Source organism: Sitophilus oryzae, unplaced genomic scaffold (genome assembly GCF_002938485.1).
Source record: "Sitophilus oryzae breed Bouriz unplaced genomic scaffold, Soryzae_2.0 scaffold_1111_pilon_pilon, whole genome shotgun sequence".
Classification (NCBI taxonomy): Eukaryota; Metazoa; Arthropoda; class Insecta; order Coleoptera; family Curculionidae; genus Sitophilus; species Sitophilus oryzae.
Window position 1 is genome coordinate 3,666,143 of NW_022145740.1, and position 25,521 is coordinate 3,691,663.

Sequence of the window (25,521 nt, forward strand, 5' to 3'; positions counted from 1 at the left end):
TATAGCGGACAGCAAACTGCAGGAGAGAGGATTGGGCATTAGATACAGATATGACGGCGGTCTGTTCAACATAAAAAGACTCAGGGCAAAAACACGTACAAAATTCATCAGAGAACTTCAGCACGCTGATGACTGCGCTCTAGTTGCAAACACGTTACAACAATTACAAGAAATGTTGAACACATATACCTGGGCATACGAGGCTCTGGGTCTTAAGCTAAACATCGACAAAACCAAAATCATGTGCACTCCCCCAGAAGATCATAACAATGCTATAAAAATCGGAGAAGAACTATTGGAATATGTAGCGGAATTTAATTACCTCGGCAGTCTGATTTCGGAAAGGCCAATATCGACTCTGAAATTCAGCACAGGATTAGCAGCGCCTCAAGAGCATTCTGGAAATTAAAAGACAGGGTTTTCTACAGACCGGGTTTCTCTTGAGTACAAAAACAAAACTTGCAGTGTACCGAGCAATTATAATCTCCACCATGTTATATGGGAGCGAAACCTGGATGCCGCGCCGTACCGCCGACACATGAACGCATTAAACAAGTTGCAACAGAGACACCTTAGACAACTCTTAAGAATCCGGTGGTTCCATCATGTCTCAAACGTATCGGTCCTTGAAAAAGCTAACTGCGAGAGTATTGGAGTCATGGTTACAAAATCCCGATTAAGATGGGCTGGTCACGTATGCAGAATGCAAGAAAACCGCATACCAAAATCTCTCCTTTACGGTGAGCTTGTAGACGGTAAGAGGAGACGGGTTGGACAACTCAAAAGGTACAAGGACATTTTCCACAAAAACTTAAAGGGGATTAACATGCAGAATCATTGGGAGGAAACAGTTCACAATGGAACTCAATGGAGAAGAATTGTAAACTCAGTTAACAGCGACAACCAAAAAGTAAAGAGGCAACAGAGCAATGAGATTTTTGAATGTCCGGAGTGCGGTAGGCAAATAACATCACGTATCGGGCTTTTCAGTCACAGAAAAGCTCATGAAAGAAAACGCCTTGCGTGACCATCTTTTGATGCGTGTCGAATACTGGTCAGCGAGTAATGGCAGTATGTATGTATTATTATTAAAAACTCATACCTACATCGAAAATATTAGCCATGAATTACACTACCGAAAAGAAAGTATTGATGACTAAATGGTATTATCAAGGAAATAGTTATCAAAAGGTGTCGGACATGTTTGCTGCTCTGTATCCGAATAGATCGATACCTGGAAAATCTATAATCGCAAGGAATATCCAGAGATTTGAGACTAAAGGTTCCCTATCCGTGTTTGCTCTTTCCATCATATCAAAATAAAACGCCTGCCGCCGTATTTCGTCCCCATCTCGTAGCTCTTGGTGCTTTTCATATTTGAAGGAATAGTATTTATGTCGTTTCAAAATTCGAAATGCTGTAGTGTGATCTATTCCTATTTCATCCTCAAGTTTCCTCGTGCTGATCTTTCCATCATTCTCTTCCACGCACAACAAAACTTCCAAGTCGGTATAATTCAAGCATCTTCTCTTTGTTCCTGCCTTGCAGTTATTTATTAGGGTACCTTTGGTCTCAAATCTATATATATTGTATTTATTTATTTTAACCGTTTTTTATATAATACCTACCTTTATTGATTATTGCTTTGTTCCTAGAATAGTTACGAACCAGTCAGCGAAAATAAGTTTTTATACTGATGTCTGAAAATCTGATTGTTTTGTATCTACATTTTGAACAACTTCCAAAAAAAAAATATATGGTTTATTCAAATTTTCCGCCAGGTTTAGTTCATGGTTCTGGTGCCCCCTTGGTTTGTGAAAAACAGGACGAATTTGAAAATTTTGCATTTTTCGACTCCTATCGATCTCAGTTATCTTATAACTTACCGAAAAGGCGAAAACTGAGTCCGATAGAGTTTTCATGTAGAACTCAGTGGCGTAACTAGGTTTTCGGAACAGTTATTCTTGAAATATGACCTAAACTTATGTTTTTTTATAATGGAATACGCTGTAAATTAATACAGCGTATTCCAATAAACATACTTTCGCACCAACCGCGGTACCGTTGATTCAATTTTCTCCGTCCGCCAACTACAGGAGAAAGTACAAGAGCAGCAGAGTAAACTTTATGTTGCATTTACACACACACACGCTTCGACCTAATAAAATCCTTCGATAACATAATTTAACTTCGTGTAAACAGGGATGCATTTTGGGTAATAATGCAAAAGTTCGGAGTACCCAACAAATTTATTACAGCGTGTAAAATCCTCTATAATAACAACAAGTCGAGAGTGTCACAGCATGGATCACTGACCGAACCCTTCCTGACAAACACAGGAGTTAGGCAAGGATGTGTCTTAGCTCCTCCCCTATTGAACATATTCATGGCAGCGCTCTCTATTATAGTGAACAGCAAACTGCAGGAAAGAGGAATGGATGTTAGATACAGGTATCACGGCGGTCTGTTCAACATTAAAAGACTTAGGGCAAAAACACGTATAAAATTCATCACAGAAATTCAATACGCTGATGACTGCGCTCTTGTTGCAAAAACATTACAGCAATTACAAGAAATGCTGAACACATACACCTGGGCATACGAGGCTTTGGGCCTTAAGCTGACCATCGAAAAAACTAAAATTACCAGGAAAATCATAACAGCGCTATAAAAATCAGAGAAGAACTACTGGAATATGTAGCGGAATTCAATTACCTTGGCAGTTTGATTTCGGAAAAAAATCAGCACAGAATTAGCAACGCCTCAAGAGCATTCTGGAAATTAAAAGACAATCATGACTTGAGCATAAAAACGACTTAGACGATTTGCAGTGTACCGAGCAATAATAATCCAAATCTATGTTATATGGAAGCGAAACCTGGGTGCCGTACCGCTGCGCCCGCACACGAATGCTTTAAACAAGTTGCAACAAAGACACCTTAGACAACTGTTAAGAATCAAATGGTACCACCATGTCTCAGACGTATCAGTCCTTGAAAAAGCTAGCTGTGAAAGCGCTGAAGTTATGATTAGTAAATCCCGTTTTAGATCGCTTAGTGGACAATTCAAAATATACAAGGATATTTTCCATGAAAATTGAAAGGAGATAAGCTTCAGTCAGTGGGAGGAAGCAGCGCACAATAGAACACAATGGGGAGCAATTGTACACGCAACGTAAAAAACTGCAACAAAGTAATGAGATTTTTGAATGTCTCGAGTGCGGAAGGGAGATAACATCACGTATCGGGTTCTTCTTCCAAGTATGCAGGATGCCAGAAAACCGCCTACCGAAATCTCTTCTTTACGGTGAGCTTGTAGAGGGTAAGAGGAAACCAGGTATACAATTCAAAATATACAAGGATATTTTCCATGAAAACTGAAAGGAGATAAGCATCAATCAGTGGGAGGAAGCAGCGCACAATAGAACACAATGGGGAACAATTGTAAACGCAACGTAAAAACGCAAAGATGCAAGTAATGAGATTTTTGAATGTCTCGAGTGCGGAAGAGAGATAACATCACGTATCGGGCTTTTCAGTCACAGAAAAGTACATGAAAGAAAACACCTTGCGTGATCATCTTCTGATGCGTGTCAAATACTCGTCAGCGTGTAATGACAGTAAGTAAGTAAGTAAGGGGGGGGTATGAGGTTTCTAAAAACATAATATTTCATCAATATTTTCATAAACCAGGTAAAATATGCATTATTTAACTGTTTAACATAGACGGCACGTTTAAATTTGGTATCCACTTATTATCCGATTTTGTTAAATAGAAAAATAAAAATTTAATATATTTTCTCAACTTGAAATCAAACCAATTATCTAACTTCGAAAATTTACTAATTTACAATTCGTTACAGAACTTTACTTACTATAAATTTTATTGATATTTGAAGTCTTCCAGACCCTATTTAATATTGAATAAGATGTCTAACGCCGATGACAACAAACCTCTTTTTTTCCAACTCAAATCCCGTTCACTAACCTTTGTTGACCCGAGCTTAAAGGGATCCAGCTGAAATTTGATTGATTAAGCGTGACCTCTGACATTTTGAATCTGCCCCTGTCACAACTCAAATTGATTTTTAATTATTCAAACGGATATAAATATAGTTAGGAAAAGTCTTGAAATGGAACCCCTTAAGCTTATACAGGATGAGTCTTAAATAAGGGTAAATATTTTCAGGGCTGGTCGATCTCGATAAAAGAAACATATTTTCTCTTTACCGTTTTTCAAATAAGTCTAAAATAATCGAGATATTATACTTTCAAAATTTAAAAACATTGATTTTTCACTTAAATTTTGAAAACCACTGGATTTCTGGGTTTTCTTTCTTGTGAATGAATCTGCTATCTATGTTGCCGTATTATAAAGATATTATGTTTCTTTAACAAAAATTAAAAAAAAAATCTAAATCCTTTTTAAAAAAAATGCAAATTAAAAAAAGGGATGCGAAAGAAACCTCATAGTCTTGTATCTGGGGTCGAAATACAGGGTGCTACAAATTCGAGGTACGAGCATTGGTATCTCGGTAACCGTAATAGATACGAAGATGGTTAAATTGGGGCAAAGTTGCGCTTTGGGATGTTCACCAAGATGCCATCAAAAAAGTTTTAAAAATTTCATGGATTGCTGAGTTTTTTCGAAAAAGCGGATTTTTTTGAAAACCAATTTTATTTTTTTCTGTCGTTGCTTTTTAGAAAATCAAAAAACTAATTGCACATTCTCATTGCCACTTTATTAGAGCTATCTGATAGTATTTTTATATTTTCAAATTAGCTGATAATTTGTGAGATACAGAGGCCAACTTAATTTTTATAATTCCGGACCTGCATTTTTTATTTCAGGTTATGAAAGAACTCGGTCTCCTGAGTACAATGATATGCCACACTTAATACTTTTTTTTTATTTTGGACATTTGAGCACAACTTATTTAAACTAATTTCAAGTCCGGCTCTGTTTTTTTTTTAAATATTTAATATTCATCGTTCCAATATTGATAAGCTTTCAAACTTAACAATGACGTGGGGAAAACATTGAATACGGAAAATCAAATGCAATCAAATAATAAAAAATAATATAAAATAAATAATATGTGTGTGGTGAAATCAATACATCTCAGCATTTACAATAAAGAGTACAAAATGCATTCGGAAGTATAAAAAGATCTGTTCCAAGAGCTATAAATAAAATCGAACGAAAAATAAATTTGTGCAATAGTTATATTGAATTATTAATTAGTGCTGACCAATATTGTTGCGATGAATATAATATAAGCAGATTAAATAATTTCAAAAACCAGAGTTGGTCTTGAAATTATTTGAAATAATAATTAAATAGTTTTGTTGTTGTTAAGGTACCCAAAACAAAAAAAAAAAACTATAAGTGTGGCATATCATTGTACTCAGGAGAACGAGTTCTTTCAGAACTTGATATAAAAAATGCAGGTCCGAATTTAAAAAATATAAGTAGGCCTCTGTATCTCACAAATTATCAGCCAATTTAAAACTCTAAAACTACTATCAGATAGCCTTAATAAAGTGGCTATGAGAATGTGGAATTAGTTTTTTGATTTTCTAAAATTAACGACAGGAAAAAATATAATTGATTTTCAAAAAATTCAGTTTTTTCGAAAAAACTCAGCAATCCTTGAAATTTTTATAACTTTTTTGATGGCATCTTGGTAAACACCCTAAAAGGCGCAACTTTGCCCCAATTTAATCATGTGCGTATTTATTACGGTTACCGAGATATCAATGCTCGTACCTCGAATTTGTAGCACCCTGTGTACTACCCCTAAAAATATTTGATACTTACTTAAGACTCACCCTTATAAGACCGTTTATATTATTAACTAAAACCTATTATTGCACTACACAGTACGACTAATCTGCGGTTTAATGATTTCAGTTCATAATAAAATAGTATTAATATAAATTAATAATTTTTTGTCATACGCTCCCAAAAACAGCTATTTTACGGACTCATTTCAGTCCGTAAAATGTTTCTTTTTCGGCCTAGGCCGTAAAGGTCGTCATGGCAACCTTTATGGACTAAAATGTCTAAATTCGTTATTTGGTTGTTTTATTTTGTCATTCGAAATTTGTCACAAAATCACATAAAATTATACATATATTTATAATTAAATTATTAAATACTAACAATATCAAAAGCTAAGTTATTTGTTTAAAGTAAGTACCTAGGTACCTATTTAAAAGAGGCTTTTAAATTAAAATATTCTTAAATTACAGTCACAAACATTCAAACCATCGTCAATTTGGTCGAAATATTCCATGCTGAGAGCAGTGTTAAGTGTTAAAGAAGATATTTATATTGACAAATTTCCAAAACTTATTGCTTTTTTGAAGAGGAATTCGGTTGGTTACGAGCCTAAAAAGTCTAAGGTTTTGTCCATAAAAGAGATCGGTGATTTTTTGGCCACGGCTAGTGATGAAAGTTATTTACTTACTAAGGTAAGTTTGCGATAATGATTTTTAAAATATATAGATGGTTTCTTATTCCATTGTATTTGATTTTTAAATTATTAAATACTAACAATATCAAAAGCTAAGTTATTTGGAAAAATAAAAATGAAATGAACAATTTTGTGCATTTTGAAAACTTGCATCTGCAATCGAAACGACTCCTCCATTGGCAGGTAAATTTACTTTCTGATGAGGTGGAGTAAATGCGAACGATGATGTACTTGGTAATACATCCGTGGAAGTGGTCGCGATTTTCTTTTCCCCCATTAGCAGTTTGCAAACTTTCTTCTTTTTCTCAATAGATTCTTCTATGTAACCTTCGGCCACTGTGGACGACCTAAATAATTATTGTTGTTTAGAACAAGATCGGAAAATATTAAAATTTTTACCTCCAACCTCCTAGGCGTTTCAGCGATGTAAAATCCACATCTGCATCTGCAGCAAGAGTAGCAGAACTACGTCGGAAACAATGACCTGTATATTCGTTTGGGTTCGACAACTTTAAAAATGCTGCTACAATCGATGGCATCTTCCCAAATGAATGAATGCCGACTCGTTGCACGGTGCATTTTCCTTTACGATAAGAGATGAAGACATAATCATGTGGTACATTTTTTGGCCTAAGACAAGCATATTTTCTATACAACTCAACTGGATTGACAACGTTCCCTTCGTTCACCACCGGAAACACTCTTTTGATATTAGTTTTTGTATCCGCAAGGGTAACTAAAAGGCAGCTGTTGTCTTTTTCTATGATGTCTTGCACTCGTAGGAGTACAATTCTTCTCTTCTACATGCTCCACAAAGGCCAATGACAAGAGCTACCTAAAAATCAAATACAATGGAATAAGAAACCATCTATATATTTTTAAAAATCATTATCGCAAACTTACCTTAGTAAGTAAATAAGTTTCATCACTAGCCGTGGCCAAAAATCACCGATCTCTTTTATGGACAAAACCTTAGACTTTTTAGGCTCGTAACCAACCGAATTCCTCTTCAAAAAAAGCAATAAGTTTTGGAAATTTGTCAATATAAATATCTTCTTTAACACTTAACACTGCTCTCAGCATGGAATATTTCGACCAAATTGACGATGGTTTGAATGTTTGTGACTGTAATTTAAGAATATTTTAATTTAAAAGCCTCTTTTAAATAGGTACCTAGGTACTTACTTTTTCGTGGAAATAATTTAGCAATACATCTTCATTTACAACGAATACGCCATTTTTGTCTTTCCATTCATTAAAAACATCATATTCTTTCTGGTAAATGGCACGAGACTTCACAGGAAGTAAATCCAACACGATTTCTTTGGCCTTATTAGCAATATGTTCGGGATTTTGGAACATTTTAAAATTGTTGATGAATTTGTGTGATTTTGTGACAAATTTCGAATGACATGTCAAAATGCGATGAAATAAACAAACTCGTTACTAAGATATGAATTTATAAGCCAACTTTTTCAAACATTATAATTTCAAATATGGAAAATTTGCAAATATGCGTTCTAAAAAACTGTAAAAAGCGTATGACAAAAAATAGTGTATGTAACACGTACCTAAATTATGTTTTTTAGGACTCATCTACTATTTCGGACTCGGCTAACGCCTCGTCCGCAAACAGTAATGATTCGTCCTAAAAAACATCATTTTAGGTACTAGTTACATAAATAGCTATTAAGAAAAAATCTTTTAATAAATAATATGAGATTATGTGTTATATATTATTAGATTTTTTTTAATAAAATATCCTGTATAATAATTTTGTTTTATAATATTTCTCTTGTTATGAGTTTTCTAAAAATATAGTATGATCTATACCGACTTTCATAAATACGGTAAAAATGCATTACTTAACTTTTTAACATAGGCGGCCGGCTTAGATTGTGAGAATTGGAAAGTATTATCAGTACAAATGACATTGAGAAACATTGGCTGGACATTAAGCAAGCCTTTAAAAACACTAATGAAAACCTTCTCACAGCTAATCGAATAAAAGCGAAAAACGAGTAGATGACTGAAGATATTTTAAAAATGATGGAACCACGAAGACAATTTAAAATCCAGAATAATATCAACGAATATAAATATATGCAAAAAAATGCAAATCGTAATGTGATAAGAACTGCAAAAGAGACTTGGTTGAAGGTGAGATGTATAAAGGCCGAATATCTCAGTTACCTCGGAGACAGTTTCTATCTTCACGAGAAAGTGAAAGAGATAGCTGGATTACACCATAATAAATCAATAAGCCTAATTAAAACTGAGGAAAATAAAATAATAACGGAAACTGAAGAACTATTGCAAACTTGGAGAAATTATACCATTAATTTTTTCAACGACGAAAGACCAGAAAACCCTGCAACTGAGTTTGCCATGCCATCAGGACCAAGCATATTGGAAAGTGAAATTATTCGTGCCATTAGATGAATGAAAAAAGACAAAACTCCAGGGCCTGATGATATGTATTCGGAAACGTTCCACTTAATTACTGAACAAAACTTAAGAACTATAGTACATCTTTTCAATAACATCCCTGAAGACTGGCTTCGTTCTACGTTTATCATGTTATCCAAGTCAAGTAACGCAATTTCGTGTAAAGAGTATCATCTTATTAGTCTCATGAGCCACTTCCTTAAGGTCTTTCTCCGGGTGCAGCACAGAAGACTACAAAAAATGTGAGGAAGTAAGTGATGATAGTCAATTTGGATTTAAGAACGGCTTAGGTACTAGAGAAGCCATATTCAGTCTTCAGATCAGAGAAAAGATCATGTGCTTATAGGCTATGAAAAGGCGTCCGATAATGTTAAATATAACCTCCTGATATCATACCTCAGAGACTTGGGACTTGATGGAAAAAATATAAGGCTGATCAGTAATTTGTATTGCAAGTAAAAATCTGAAATTCGTATACATAACGTGGGAGTAACATAAGGTTAACAATGAAGAAAGCCAAAGACTGGGTTTAAATATTAATACTAGAAAAACTAAATTGATGGTTGTTAGCAGAAACAACATTCCGAATACCAGAATTTACTTAAATGGAGAGGCCATTACACATGTCATAGGTCACTCAATTTAAATACTTGGGATGCATGGTTAACCAAACGTGGGATCGCGATCAGGAGATCAAATGCAGGATCGAACAAGCAATAACAACTTTTCTAAAAATTTGAAGGTTTCTCACAGATAGGAATGGAGAACAGAACCTAAAAAAATATTATTAATTTTGATAGACAATGGAAAATAGAGACACTTATTTCTTCTTCTTTTTTTTCTTCTTATTTCTTCTTTTTTTCGTACTTTGAATATTGCCGGAAATATAACGTTTTGAAAAAAATGGCCAAGCGTGCTGTATGATGTCACGCCACGCTCAGTATATTTACAGGGTTGTTCACCACATACGACATGGTGTATTGTAGCTAGAAGATTAGATTTTTACAAATTGTAAGTTTTGGGTTCGCTGAAGGACTATGAGAGCTACAATTTAAAAATATTTTTGCATGATACAGAGTGTCCCAAATAAATAAAAAATATGAAAGTTGTATTTTTTTAAGTGGAACACCCTGTGTATTATTACATTTTTAGTTCCTACGATTAAAATAAAGGTAAGTTTGATTAAGGTTTACCGCATTTTAATCTTACCGTTTTTGGAATATTTAGATTTTTGTCAAAATGCAGTAATAACTTTAATGCTTTATTTCTCTCGGCATATTTAAGTTTTTAAAACCAAGTATTGTACTGAAGTATTTCTATTTACTAAATTTTGTGTTAGAATAACTAAAAAATTATTTTAAATAATTACTTGCTTTAAACGGCAATAACTTGTTTAATTTAAATTGAACACCCTGTATATTTCATGAGAATCAGATACACAATTGAATTGTCTATCAAATTATATTATTCAATTTTTTACCGATCTCTTCAAGTTTTCGTAGAAAATGTATTTTCTTATAATTTAGACCTTAATTATCAATATACCCATGGAATATTTAACCACTGGATTCTACGTAAATGGCTCTAGAGAACTCAGTTTTCTCCTTTTCGATAAGTTAGAGGATAACCAAGGGAATGAAAAAAATCAAAATTTTCAAATTCGCCCTGTATTTCAGGAAATAGGAGGGCTAGAACAAAACTCTGTGTAGCATCTTTAGTTGCATAAAAAATTAGCAAAGTGATGTGATAACCTTATCTTTTTATTTCTACTCATAAACGAGAAAATGGACCACCCTGTACTCCTGTACTCTATACTATCTAAGAAAACACTAAACTTTGGTTCTATTATTCCCAACATATTAATTTAGGGTATACAACTTTTAATTTTAGACTGTGGCGACTGTGTTTATTAAGACGATCTAACAGTTTTAAGACGAACCAACATTAAAAAATGGTCTGTGTAATTCAGAACAGTCTGTATTATTAAAGAGAATTAAATTAATAAAAAATGCAATTACAAGTAGCAAAAATATTAATTTCCTGGAAATATATTGTAGATATTTTACGAAAATACAAAATTACCCTTTTATGATGGGAAAGTTTCAACAAAATAAATAACGAACTTCAGACGTACCTTAATAATTCAGTAAATTATTTGTTACGCAGAAAAAAGAGAAGGGTGAAATTTGATACGAACGATAAGAAATTAAATATTTATTTGAAGGCAGATTAATTTTATTAATACTCATTTTGTAAACTTTGCCCATACTTAGTAAAAGTTTGCCATTTTGTGGGTTTGTTTGGTTTGGTTGTTGTGGGAAGGTTAAAATTTTAATTTAAAGATAATAGACTTTCAAAACCTTTTAATTAAACTATTCCATAAATTATAGAATTTTTATATGTTACTCTCTAACCAGTGGGGCTGGTGAGTTAACGATATTTACAACCACCCATTTTGGCTCAGACCACTTCTTGTTCACCATTACTGGCGTTACTCTGATTTGGTTCAGCCCAAAGTTATTATATTAAACAGGTTGCTTCGTAACTTTGGACAAATCACAGTAATTATTAACAGCGCGATCACGTTAACTGCTGGGGCATTTAAAATAACTATTAAAAAAATGTTTAATAATATTAACAATTAAAAAAGTTAAATTGTTCTTCTATAAAATATTTATTTTATTTTTAACTAATTTTGCTGACATTTATCATTTTTAAGCAATATTTGTATTCGAAAAAAATAGTTTTAGCTTTTTACCATGTTAAAATATCGCAACCTAGTCGAAATAATTTGGACAGGACAAATGCGAGTAACAAAGTGGATAAGGAGGCAAAACCTTCAACTTGCACCTGATAAAACTGAAGCAGTTCTACTAACGACGAAGCGAAAAATAGCGAGACTATATTTTAATGTAGAGCAAACATTAGTTGATCCAAGAAGTGCCATTAAGTATCTTGGTGTATGGCTGGACTCAAAACTGACGTTCGGGGTACATATTGACAAAACTGTTGTTAAAGCGCAGAAGACGATATCGGCATTGACTAGTCTCATGCCGAATATCAGGGGTCCCAAACCCTCCAAAAGGCGTATTCTGGCAAGTGTGGTACATTCGCAATTACTGTATGCAGTACCGGCATGGCATACTATAACGCAGAATAAAAAACAACTGATCAGAGTTTGCTGTGCATACAGAACAATATCTGGTGAAGGTGCTTGCGTTGTAGCTGGAATTCCTCCAATAGAGCTTCTAATAAAAGAAAGACATGCAACTTACTGCGGGTTGCTAAGGCAAGAAGCTCGAAGTAAAGTGATTACTGAGTGGCAAAATAAATGGGAAAATGGAAAACATGGCAGATGGACATATAAACTTATCCCGAACATTGAAAGGTGGATTACTAGAGGCTACGGAGAAGTAGACTACTATATAACGCAAGCGTTGTCGGGTCATGGGTGCTTTGGTAAATATCTGTTTGTTCGAAAAAAAAAGACCACACCTCAGTGTATATATTGTCATGCCGAAGATGACGCAGAACATACTTTATTTGAATGCCTTAGATGGGATCAAATTAGAGGTCAATATTTGCAAGATACAAAAAAAGTAAAAACAAAAGTTTTCAACATAGGAAATGTAGCAAATAGCTTAGTTGGCGGGGAATATGCCTGGGACAAAGTTACAATGATTATAAGACATATTATGGAAAATAAATAGAAGTAGTCCCAGATGATGCAGTCTGATAGAAGATGATTAAGGACAACGGCCGGATTGAAGAAATGCGAAAGCGGATTCCAATGCGGTTCTGTGGCAGGGCAGAGGAGGTTTTTTTTAGCCGATAGGAATCCGGCACTACCCTTTCGGGGTGTCTTATGCAAGATTTTTTCCCTCCCCAACAAAAAAAAGTCGAAATAATTTATTATACATATACATCACTTAGCAAAAACAATACTGAACATTATGCGGGCTGCTATAGGTCGGAATGATCTCTATTGCTAAGGATAAATAATTTTAAAAAACTATCTAGTTCATCAATTATTACGTTAAGTACACTAAAACTTAAAAAAAAATATATTATCTCCACTAAAACTGTTCCATAATGCACTCAAATGCCAAAACAATGTAAAATTATTTGTAAACAAGCTGAAAACTGCCGAGTACCACACGATGACGCGCAATATGGCGGCTAATATCAAGTTACGAGGCAACCTGTTTAATTTAGTAATCTTCGGTTCAGCCTGTGGGTAAAATTATTGTATCGTAGTTTTGTGCTTGGAGCCAAGAAGTAAAAGTTGGGTGTCTAGGAGGACCAATTATTTTTAAACCTTCAAAAGTCTGCGATACTTGGTTTATCCGCTAAGAACAATGCAAATGTAACAATATACATGTTGTATAATGTTTGATATACTATAGGTGCTTCTTGCATGAAGTGGCAACCCCGCAATACTAAGAATAATTTAGACCAATAAAACAGGGCTAACGTAAAACTCACACAAAATTCGATGAAAATCTTTTCTGATTTCCTTAAAGGTCTCGCTTTCCATCGAAAGGGAATTACCCTCTATATAAAGAGATAATAATTACTACTCAGAAACTTAGTTCGTCCCTTTTTGCGTTCAATATTAATTATAAATACAGTTTTTTAGAATAAAATTTCAGCTAATTGATGTATAGCTAATTGATGTATATACTAAATTTATTTCAGAGATAGCGTATGGAGTGTTCTAACAGGCCAGGCTGGGGATGCAGCATCGTCAATAGTGCTTCATGACGTTAGAGAAATTGAGACGTGGATTTTGAAGCTTTTATCTGCCCCAGTTCCTATCCCTGGAAAAACTAAGTATTTATTATTATAGTCATTGCTCTAAGGAACAGAGATAAATAATATATTTTTAGGATTGAGGTAGAAGTTCTATCTCCTAGCGTATACGAGCCTCTTATTTTTGCCTTACCCAGTCACACTAGATTTAGTTTAGTCGACTTCCCGTTACATTTACCTTTAGAATTATTAGGTAAGTAATAGAATAGGTGTTTTTGAGTATTAAAAAAATATTAATTATCTGAAATAGAATATCTTCTTGAACAATGTTTAATATCTTACACACTGACTATGTAGTGGTGTAAAATTTCACATTAGACTGCTAGGTCTGCTAATAAAGTAAAAGTAAACATTTTCAAGCTTAAAGAATCACAACAGTATTTATTTAAAACAAAATCTCGTAATACAAAACTAAAGTGTCAAGACGAATCAATGTTAGGAAATAAATAAATAAATGCCGCAACTTGACATTTTTTACAGCAGAGCTACCACTTGAATCCCCAGCGCGAAATTTAAATTCCAGTTACGGCGGCAGCGAATATATCCATGGTTGGCAACAATGAATTTAAAAATCGCGCCCTTGTGCATTAATGGGTTATAAAATAAAAAAATAACTATAATTTAAATATTAATTTGTTACATTTTTTTATTAATGAAATATACCGGGTCTCTTTCATAAGGGGCTCACCTCTGTAATTTTGTTATTTTTTCAGACACAAAAACGAGATTTAGTATGTTAGTATATGACATAAATCAGGACTTCCTGTTTTAACAAAAATTATAACAACTTTTGACTTTTAAATGGTACTCACGGCATTTGTTTTACTATATTCTATAGAAAAGAATGACATCTCTTATCAACTTTTGTCATTTTCGCATAAGAAAAAAGTACTTTAATTTAAATCTAGTTAGAGTGCCCTGTTCATATCTACAATTTCACTCAAAATACCAAGTATGTGGAACCAAATTATACATAAGAAAACGTAACCTTTCTTGCATTTTAAAAATTAAGTTTTGATTAAAAATACGATTTGGGCATCTTTTAATCGGCTTGGAACAGACATCAAAAATATTAGGCAATCAAATCTATTTTTTCAAGGCTCCTTGATTAAAAATGAGTAGTTTGAACATAGCCATGGCACTCTAAATTGAAATTTAAATTATATTTTAAGCGAAAATGTCAAAAGTTGACATACGATATGTCATTCAATACAGAAAGTCATTTTCTATAAAATTAAGTAAAAAACTACAGGGAAACCATTTAAAAATCAAAAGTTCTTGTCATTTTCGGTGAAATAAGTGATCGAAACGAGTTGAGTACGTCAATCAATGCTGATTTATGTCGTATACTAATACAAGATCTCGGTTTTTTAACTAAAAAAATATAACAATTATAAGGGTGAGCCTGAATGAATGAATATCTATAAATAAAATAAATAATATAAAGATATTACAAAAATATATTATTATCCTAAAGTTTGATTTTCTTAGGTTTTAGGTTCAGGAAACGCTGACTAGGTTTTCATTTGATTTAAGTATCTTTATTTGGTTTTAAAGAAACAAACATTTCGGCTAACATTATAACCTTCATCAGTGTTATGTCATAACAAAAACAGTGTCGAATATTAATATCCAAAAAATTATATTTAATCACAGCACACATAATGTTCACTACGATTAATCGAACAATATAAATTTCTCAAATTATTAAACCACATAATATTTTATAAAGTTATTATTCTCAACACTAAATTTATTTACATTGTCTATGACCGAAATAGTCCTGACAGATAAAATAATACATTATTATCTCTAAGTCAAATACCCCCGGTATATTGTGCTCTAGTAGACCGATTTTAAAAAATTTGAAGCTATATTATTTGACTTCTTAATGTCTGTTTCTAAATTAAAAATGAAAGTTACCATCTGTCAATTATACGAGGGAAAAAAATATTGATATTTTGGAACACCCTGTGGAGTACGTTAACTAAGCAAGGAACTTAAAAATATACACTTTACCATCTAGGTGTATCTTTCCTCAATAGTTTGTTTTTTGATTCATCTTAATAGCTTTATTTTTTTTTGGAGATATTCGCTTTTGAAGAAGACACTAATGTTTTTTCGTATATAACTTTGTTAAAATATTCCACAGGGTGTTTTACACTTTGACCAAAATATCAACATTTTGTTTTCCCTCGTATAATTGACAGATCGAACTTCCATTTTTAATTTAGAAAGAGATACTAAAGAATTAAATAATTTAGCTACAAAATGCTTAAAAAATTGTCACAATCTGCCCACTAGAACACAATATATTAAACTTTAAAATACATAAAAAATTTAAGGTTTCCGTTTTTCGTACCGGTCGCGGTGATTGCATGCCAAATAAAATAAATTATTATTTTATATGACATAATGAACCTTATATTTTATATAAATATTATATATTTATATTTTTCAGGTGTTGAAACTTGTTTAAAAGTGCTGACGATAATACTTCTGGAAAATAAGGTTGTATTCCAATCGCGAGACTACAACGCCCTTTCCATGTCTGTGATGGCTTTTGTAACAATGATATATCCTTTAGAGTATATGTTTCCCGTCATTCCTTTGTTACCGACCTGTATGAGTTGTGCTGAGCAGGTAATTTAATTTACTTTGGTTTCAGAATAAAATAGATATTTGATTTTAATTTATGATTTTAATTTATGCTGTTAGGTTGTCCTGCAAAAATTATATATTTATATACGAATCTGAAAATATAGCGTATTTAAAAAACATGTACCATTTCTCGTGGGGAGAGTCCTTGCTTAAAAATCAGAATTAATTTATATCAATATATGTCCGATTATACTTTGTTTACTACGTATATGGAGTTAAAGACTTAATTTTTTTCCGATTTATTTATATTTTTCTTCCAAGTGCTTTTAGCGATTCCAATAAACTTTTAAGTGTAAAAATTACTATAAATTGTAAAATTACTCTAACTTATTTTAACGCTAAAAAATTATCGACAAATTTACCAGGCACGTGCATATGGGTTAACACTAGAATATTTTTCTAAATGAAACATGAGGCGCTACTGATTTTTTTTTCTCGTTACCAAAATTGTGTAGACCGTTTAATGCCGATTAAAAGCCGTCTCTTGATATTTTGTCGATTTCGATCTCCTTGATGAGACAAAAGCAACTTTATTAATCTGCCCTAAATCAAATCTAAAAAGATTAAAAAAAATAATGCCGTTAACTGGCCGTTAAGTGTTAAATAAGTACTTATATATCCCTCATAAAATATATTAAAACAAGGGCCCATTAGCATAGGTGCGGATAACGCATGGTCTTTTGTAATTATCTTTAATACTATTTTTTTCCATTTGCTGTATTAGCACTGAACATCGGTGTTAAAATGGTTGATTTCTGGTAGTAAAGTTCCCGAGCTGTGTATTAGTTGTCAAAAATATATGTATTCTTCTACTATTTCCAGTTTTGTGTTATTTATTAGAATGCCTTTGCTATCTACTAGTAGTATTATTTTAAGTACCATTTTTTTTTTCAATTTGCTGTAGTAGTACTAAACATCAGTGTTATAAATTTTCGAAAAATTTATTAATTATTATCATTCATCATTCATCATTCATCATTCATCATTCTCAGCTTATTCAACCATTTCCAATTATGGTGTAGCCTCCCTCATATATTTAGATACTCTCTTTGTAGATGGGTTCATTGTTGTCTATTGTTGGTTATGCGGTTATGCAAAAATTATCCCTGCTAATTTCCTAATATCATGGTCCCATCTCAGGTTTGGTGTTCTTATAGGTCTCTTAATTCCTCGTGGGTACCATGCTGTAATTTTTGTGGTCCATCTGCTGTCCATCCTTCTTGCCAGGTGTCCTGCCCATTGCCACTTGAGGTATTTGATTCTGTAAATGACATCTGTCTTTTGTGGTATTCACTCTATTCTTTTACGGTCTTTCTTGGTTATTCTCAGCATATTTCGTTCCATTGAGTGTTGTGCGACCTGCATTTTTTTATAATGTCCGTTTTAAGAGTTCAGGTTTTGCATGCATAGGTCAGGACTTGTAGTACACATTGGTAATAACAAAATAAATTAAACATCTCTCGAATGGTTTAAGTCAACTTGTGAGGGTGGATACCACGTTGTCTTCTAGCAAGCCGATAGAATGTGGAGTACCACGAGGCTCAGTACTAGGCCCTATTTTGTTTCTTCTTTTTATTAACGACATTGCTAACATAAACATCAGTGTTAAAATATGTCTTTTTGCGGACGATTTCCTTCACTTGGAGCAACAAGGACGTCACGGTACTTCATAGGATTATATCAAATGACTTAATCACCATTAAATCTTGGTGCGATTCGAACCTCCTGAGTCTCAACATTTCTAAAACTATAGCTTTGTCGTATAAAAACTCGCTGCAGCCTTTTGTACTCAACAACACCACCATTGACGTAGTAAAATCTGTAAAATTCTTAGGGCTTGTTGTAGACAATTCTCTGAAATGGGCATGCATATCGACGCTTAGTCGAAAAAATTAAGATCTGCCTGTTTTGCATTAAGATCTGTTTCTAAGGAGCTTAACTTGTCAGTGGCTAGAACTGTTTATTATGCACTTTTTGAGTCGCACCTCAGATATGCCCTTCCATTCTGGGGTACGTGTTGTGCGACTCAATTTGACCGCATTTTCTAGCTCCAAAAGAGAGCTGTTCGATATTCACTGGGACTAAAAGGCAGAACTCATTGCCAGGACTTTTTTAAAAAATTAAAAATATTAACTCTTCCTTCCTTATTTATATTTGAATCCGTTCGCCTAATACGTAAGCATGTATCAGCTTCTCAAGAAAGGCCATCTCACACTTCTCCACTCAGGAACGCGGAGCAAGATCTTTATGTACCTACCCCACGCTCAGAGTTAGTTAAAAGTTCAATATTATACAACTCGAAAAAAATTCACCATCACCTGCCATTTGAAATCAAATCCATAACATCATTTTCTTCATTTCGCAAAGCATTGAAATCTTATTTACTAAACAAGGCTTTCTACGCCGTAAATGACTTATATTTTGATAATCGAATTTGATCTTGTAAACACTGGTCTAATGTTTGCTATTGCTATATTTACCAATGACATCGAAATAAATTTATTTAGAGGTCATTGATATTTACCATAAACTAACTAAATATTTTTGAATGTTATTCTTATTTTTTTATTTTTATTCTTTGACATTGTAAACATTTATAAATGTTTATTTAAAACAATAAGACTGACAATGTTATTTGTATAATGTTTTGTATTGTCTTTTGTTTGTTTAGTTTACCTTTGTCTACAAATTGTAAATTTTTTTGACAATAAAGGCATTTATTTATTTATTGGTCGAATGTTTTCTTCTTTATATAAAGTGGCATTCTAGATTTGAATAGAAGACAGAATAAGATTGAGTTTCTTCCATAAGAACTCCATGCTAACTTAATTCTTCGGTTGATTTCTGCTAGTAGAGATCCCGAGCTGTGTATTAATTGTCCCAAATATACGTATTCCTCTACTATTTCCAGTTTTATGTTATTTATTAGAATGTCTTTTCTATCTACTAGTTCGTTGTACATAACTTTAGTTTTTGCTTAATGCATTTTGTGACCTACTTTATTGCTGGCTGTATTTAGTTGGTTAATTTGCGTTTGTAGTTAATAATAAATTGGATTAAATAAAAAAGATATTAATTTGATTTTTATTTCAATTTTGTTAATTCTGATTAACAAATTGCATTTAATTATTGCATTAGGTTTAACTCATCAAGAGATCGAAAAAGATAAATTATCAAGGTACAACTTTTAATCGGAATTAGACGGCCTACACACGATCTTTTGCTGGCACGAGAAGAAAAATTATTTCAGTGATAACCCATATGCACGGCCCTGGTAAATCTGTCAACTCTTTTTTAGTATTAAAATGAGTAGCACTTATAATAACTTATACCTTCAAAATTTCAGTCTAATGACTAAAAGCACTTGGAAGAAAATCATAATAATTCTAAAAAAATAAGAGTATAACCCCCTGTAGCTACAAAATAAAGCAGAATGTGGATAAAAAAAAACCTATGTGTATATAAAAAATAAATCTTATTTTTACGTGAGGAATCTTATCACATGTTATTTGAAACACGCTATATAATTAATTCTATAATATTTTATTGTAGTTTTAAAGGTTTGCAGTAAAAATATACCATTAATTATGAAGATATATACACCTATGACTGATTATAGTTTTAATGGCATGCCAGAAAATACTAAATTGATAATAAAAATAAATAAAAAAACAAAACATAGTAATTATGATACATTCTTTGTAATATATTTAGTGGATACGTTAATAAAAATATTTAACGACATATTAACATCTTGTTTTCAGCTACTGTTAGCGCCAACTCCGTTTGTTATTGGATTACCTGTTAGCTTTCTTATGTACAAGAAGAATTTTAAGTAAGTACATTAATGGGGGGGGGGCGAACAATTTTTTACCTTATTAATTATACTCTTTTAGAGTATCTATATTAATATTTAAGAATATATTATAAACCGTTTTTTATAATAAGTATTAGGTTAAGTAGACTTAAGGTGTATATGATAAAAAAATTGCTTTACACACTGTCATTTGATTGATTTTTATAAGGAGTTCAGCGTATCATTCGAAATAAGCTTACATCAATTAAATTTTATATTAATCTCAAAATTACATTTTAGATAATGTGTTACAAATAGGGCAGTCATTTTTACTATCGTCGCCAGAGTTGTTTGGTTCCAGATACAAGATTGGTTCCAGATACAAGCCTAATGTTCAAAATATATAACTAATTACTGTGACTAATTATTTATAGAATGCTGAAATTAAAGTTTATTAAGTTAGGAAAACACATTAAACAAACTAAATTAGATATGTGTTGATATTGTTATATACGACGAAAGCGCCCAGGTAATAGATGCCATCCACAGAGTCAGGAAATTAGCAAGGATAACATGGGCCCGCACAACCAACAATAGCCGACAATGGGCCCAACTACAAATAATATATATAAATATCTGATGGAGGCTACACTATAATTGGAAATGGTTGAATAATCTGAAAATGATGATGATGATTGCTAATATTTTAATAGCATGTCCATTTTTCATGATCGCTTCGTATTCAAAACATTTATAACAAGCTTATTTATCCGAAAAAAATATAAAATGGATGCTTTGCAACCACACATTGTAAAAGAATATAGTACTTGGTACAAATATATATAATATATAAAAGTACAATGTTCAGATATAATAGTGAACAAGATAAAGGAGTGGTGCTGTGCGCGGAACAAAAGAAAAATCTACAGAGCTTGGAAATAAGAGTTATAACGTGATAAACGATTCTTTATTGAGTAGGAACACCTTCCAAGTCTATTAAGAAATTTCCTATTTCATTCTTGTTTTTTTGTCATAATATTACAGGTTATGATTCAGGACGCTTTGTTCTGAAACAAATAATGTTACCCAAAGTAAAGAAAAATGTATACATTTTCTATAAAACATACTAGCCAATGAAAAAGAAATGCTTGGAAAATTTTTGAAATTATTTTATAATAAATAAATATTAAAATATATAATCTAATTTTTGGGCTCATTTTGATATGTATTAAGTCCAATTTAGAAACACGTAGTAAAAGTTTAGAGCCTCGACAGTTAAAAAAATATTTTATAGATTCAATTCTAATTAAAACAAGAAAAGTGGATGGGATGGAATACTTATTCTTTCGCATAGCCAACAATAGATAGCAACGGGCCCAACTACAAAGAAAGTATATAAATATATGAGTATAAAAATATACATAATTAGAAAGGGTTGAATAAGCTGAAAATGATGATGATGATGATGATAATTGCTAATATATTAAGGTCATTGTGTTCATGTCCATTATTTCAACAATTCATGCTACAAACGATAATATAAAATATATATAAAAAAGATAACGGAACCTAACTCATTCAGGTATTATAAGAATAACATATCAAAATGACTATATTGTATATATTATATTGCTATAATTTAATCGAGTTTGGCTTTGAGCAAAATTTTACATTTAGAAGTCAATATTACAAAATAAAACGTAATCATCATATACTACAGGAATCTACCGTACTGTTGTTCTTCACCCGTAACATACTCCAAAAAATACTAAAATATTTGCTTCTTAAAATATAATTTTAAAATTACCATGCAAATATCATCCACTCATAACGAAGAAAATACATTTTGGTGGCACTTCTCAAAAAATGCAAAACAATATGTCTAACAATAATAAAGGCCGAAACAGTCTACTTCCATTTTATTAAGGAAACGAAGAATAATTAAATGAATAGCTAGTAGATGGTGCCAGAGATAATTAATGTAAATTTAATTACATTTATCTGCGCGGCGCAAAAGAAAATGCTACAAAGCTTGAAAATAACAAGAGTTGAAACATGATAAGATATTCTTTATTTAGTCGGAACACCTTCCACGTCTACTAACTAATTCCATATTTCATTCTTGTTTGTTTGTCATAATATTGCAGGCTATGATTTACCACGCTCTGTTGTGAAACAAATGATTGTCACACAAAGTATAGAAAAACGTATGCATCTTTTAAAAAATAAATACTAGCCAATGAAAAAGAAAAGCTTGAAAAATTGTTGAAATTATTTTACAATAAATAGATATTTAAACTCCTTTGGTTACTTCAAAGGTTTCGGTCGAGAGTGTGTCATTTATTTTCGCTGTCTGGTTCCAATATAGTTGTTTTATGATCCGTGCAAGATTGCATATGGGTCCTTCTCATCTACCCCGATTTCCCGTAGTCGTTCCACAAGTATATCATGCTTGATATTATCGAATGCTCTTTGGTAATCAAGAAAACAAATAAAGACATCTAGATCTAGTAGTAGATCGTCTAGACAAAGTAGATCCTTATTATTTCTAAAATCTAGATAAACTCTATAAGATAAACTTTATAGATATATCAATTAATATACATACGATCCCGAAATTTAACTTCAATACAAACTACCATTCTCCTTGGAGCCTCCGCGCTATCCTGTATTAGTAATAATACATTGTTATAGTTCTTTATAAATTTGATTATCTAGTGTACTAATTATACCAGTCTTTTCTAATTAAAACATTTTGGAAATGATGCAATGAATTCCCTACTATTTGAATTGTACTAAATATCTTAGGAATAATTAATATAAGAAATTATACATTTTACAGATTGCCAGATGATGTATGTCTAGTTGATTTGGATTCCAACAAACTCCTTTCAAATATTGAAATTCCACCTTTGCCAGAACCGGAAGGTACAATATTAAAAAATCATTTAAAACAGGTAAGAAGTTATACTTTATTTCAGTAGGTATATTATAATTGTCGCTCCATTTTAGAAATAAAAAAACTGTATGTGAAATGCATTATAATATATCTAAATGCCTTTGATTTTAGACTTAAGTTGCCTATTTATAGTATACAGGGTGATCACCTTTTACGACTCTTACTATTGGGATCTTCTAAATAATAAGGAATACAAAATCTGTTAAATAGAAAGAAAGAATGCCGGGAAAGCTGTTTCCTCTTGTAATAAGTTTTAATAGTGATAGCTATAAGTTTTTACACACGTTTGACACCTTTTTAAAAAAGTGTCAAAAATTTACTAAGGTCACTAGATTTTCGTGTTTCTCCATCAATTTTTGATTTTCTTATGGACGCTTATTGGATTTCATACCTCGTTTCATACTGATAGCAAAAAATTAGTTAATTCAATTAATTGTAATAAACAAGTTGCCATGGAAGAACAAATGATGATTTGATATTTAATGAAACAAAGGCACTTCTGAGTTTCATTTTTTTTTGTTTTTAGTGATATTTCAGGGATTATCCGAGTTTACCCGAATTTCTTTTCAAGAATGGTGATAATAATATAAGCGCCCAACTTCTTTTCCATTTAACTTACTTTGTATTCCTTACAGTTTAGGAGATTCAAATAGTAGTACTCGTTAAACTGTCTACCCTGTATATAAATGTTCTAATTTCTAAAATTGGAGTAGCTTAATATTTAGTTTAAGACGCTTTGAAAAATGGTAATTTTTATGGGTTTTATCTAATTTAAATTTTTCTACCTTGTAAAGGCTATGCAGCTTATGGATCAAGTTGGCACTGGAGTAAATATTTTCACACATTTTTTGTTGTTATATTGAATATACATTGAATAGCTGCTTTTACTAAAATATAAAATATGGACATGTTAGATTTACACATATTATATTCCATTTTTCATTAATTTACTAATATACAGGTTATTAATTTGTTTATTACTCGCGGCAAGAGCTTTATGATTGAAATATGGCAACCTCAGCCCGCTCGTCGATAGACGACGCGACAGGACTAGTCGGCAGAAAACCCTATAAGTGCATGCGTTCTCAATAGGCAGTGTTACCATTCTGTTCTCCTATATAGTAACTGTCCAGTTAACAACTTGGTATATACTGTTTTCATTGATATACTTACTACATTGGCATAAAAATAAAACGTATGTTTATGATTATATTCCATATAATTCTTTTAATACAATAATCAGCACCATGTGAAAAACGCCTAAAGTTCGCCAGTATGCAAGGAATAGTAACGATTCTGTGATCTGCGATATATCTAATTTCTGCTATTGTTTATGTCGTATTATGCAGTGGGTATATATGATTTTAAAGCAAATATTGAAATATTACAAAAACTACTAGTTTTAGGTATATAACATTTAACATATACAGGTTATATGTTATATTTCACTAAAAATAAATAAAAATGGTGTTGCATGCACCGTGTATACTCAAAATTAATTTTATGTTACATTATAATTTTACAATGTCTTTGTAATTATTTTTATTCTGTAATGTATTCTGTAGTAATCTGGGTCTTCAAGAAACGCTAAGGACTAATAGCCTTGGCAATATTATATTTTATTATTTAAGGTTGCTTCTCACTATACCTTCAATATCCACTACTTTCCGTTTCCTTTACGTTTAATGAATGGGACCAGAGAGATGGGACAATGCACATTATCCGTCCCGTTTCCTTATCGTTTCCATGGTTACGTTTAATAGTGTGAATCAGAGAATAGGTACATTAAAGAAATGCTAACTTCATGTTAAAAAATGGAAACAGACGCCACCTGGTGTCGCCTGGCAGTACTAGCTAAATTGAGGGGAATTGGAGGGGCGGGGCTTAAAAGAGGGGAAATTTAAAAAAAAAAATTTTATAAGTATCACTGACTTACTGTTTAAAGTTAATAAACATATTTTTTATTACTTTAATATAATTTAATGTATTAAAAATATGTCTATTAACTTTACACAGCAAATCAATGATATTATTAAAGACTTACTATTTTCAGAGAAAATTCATAGTAAATAAATTACACATTAGTAAACAATATCATTTATTTTTTAGAACTGCGATTTATACTACAATAATATTGAAATATATATATTTTTTTAACAATGAAAAAGAATATCCCGGAACCTGAAAAAGAAAGATGAAAAATTAATGACTTAAATTAGTTCAAAATACATTTTGCAAATAACTAGTGAATTGGAAAGATAAACATACTATTAAAAAGACATTTTAGTAGTATGTTATCATCTATTTACTGATAATACATTACATAAGTATATAATAGGTAAATAACATGCATAAGGCACTATGATA

The 25,521-nt window shown here is 31.9% G+C and overlaps 1 protein-coding gene across 10 annotated transcripts in view; it reads left to right on the top strand.

Moving 5' to 3' along the window:
• The window catches only part of LOC115882167 (MAP kinase-activating death domain protein), a 121,683-nt gene that overhangs the window by 51,406 nt on the left and 44,756 nt on the right, over positions 1 to 25,521 (top strand). For 6 of the 10 annotated variants that reach the window (XM_030900051.1, XM_030900059.1, XM_030900077.1 and 3 more), the window contains exons 5-10: positions 13,625 to 13,759; positions 13,816 to 13,931; positions 16,200 to 16,381; positions 20,164 to 20,234; positions 23,038 to 23,152; positions 23,949 to 23,981. In XM_030900051.1, the coding sequence (XP_030755911.1) occupies positions 13,625 to 13,759; positions 13,816 to 13,931; positions 16,200 to 16,381; positions 20,164 to 20,234; positions 23,038 to 23,152; positions 23,949 to 23,981 (652 nt within the window). The remainder of the gene's footprint in view (positions 1 to 13,624; positions 13,760 to 13,815; positions 13,932 to 16,199; positions 16,382 to 20,163; positions 20,235 to 23,037; positions 23,153 to 23,948; positions 23,982 to 25,521) is intronic. The other 4 variants (XM_030900068.1, XM_030900126.1, XM_030900109.1 and 1 more) reach the window with 1 other exon arrangement.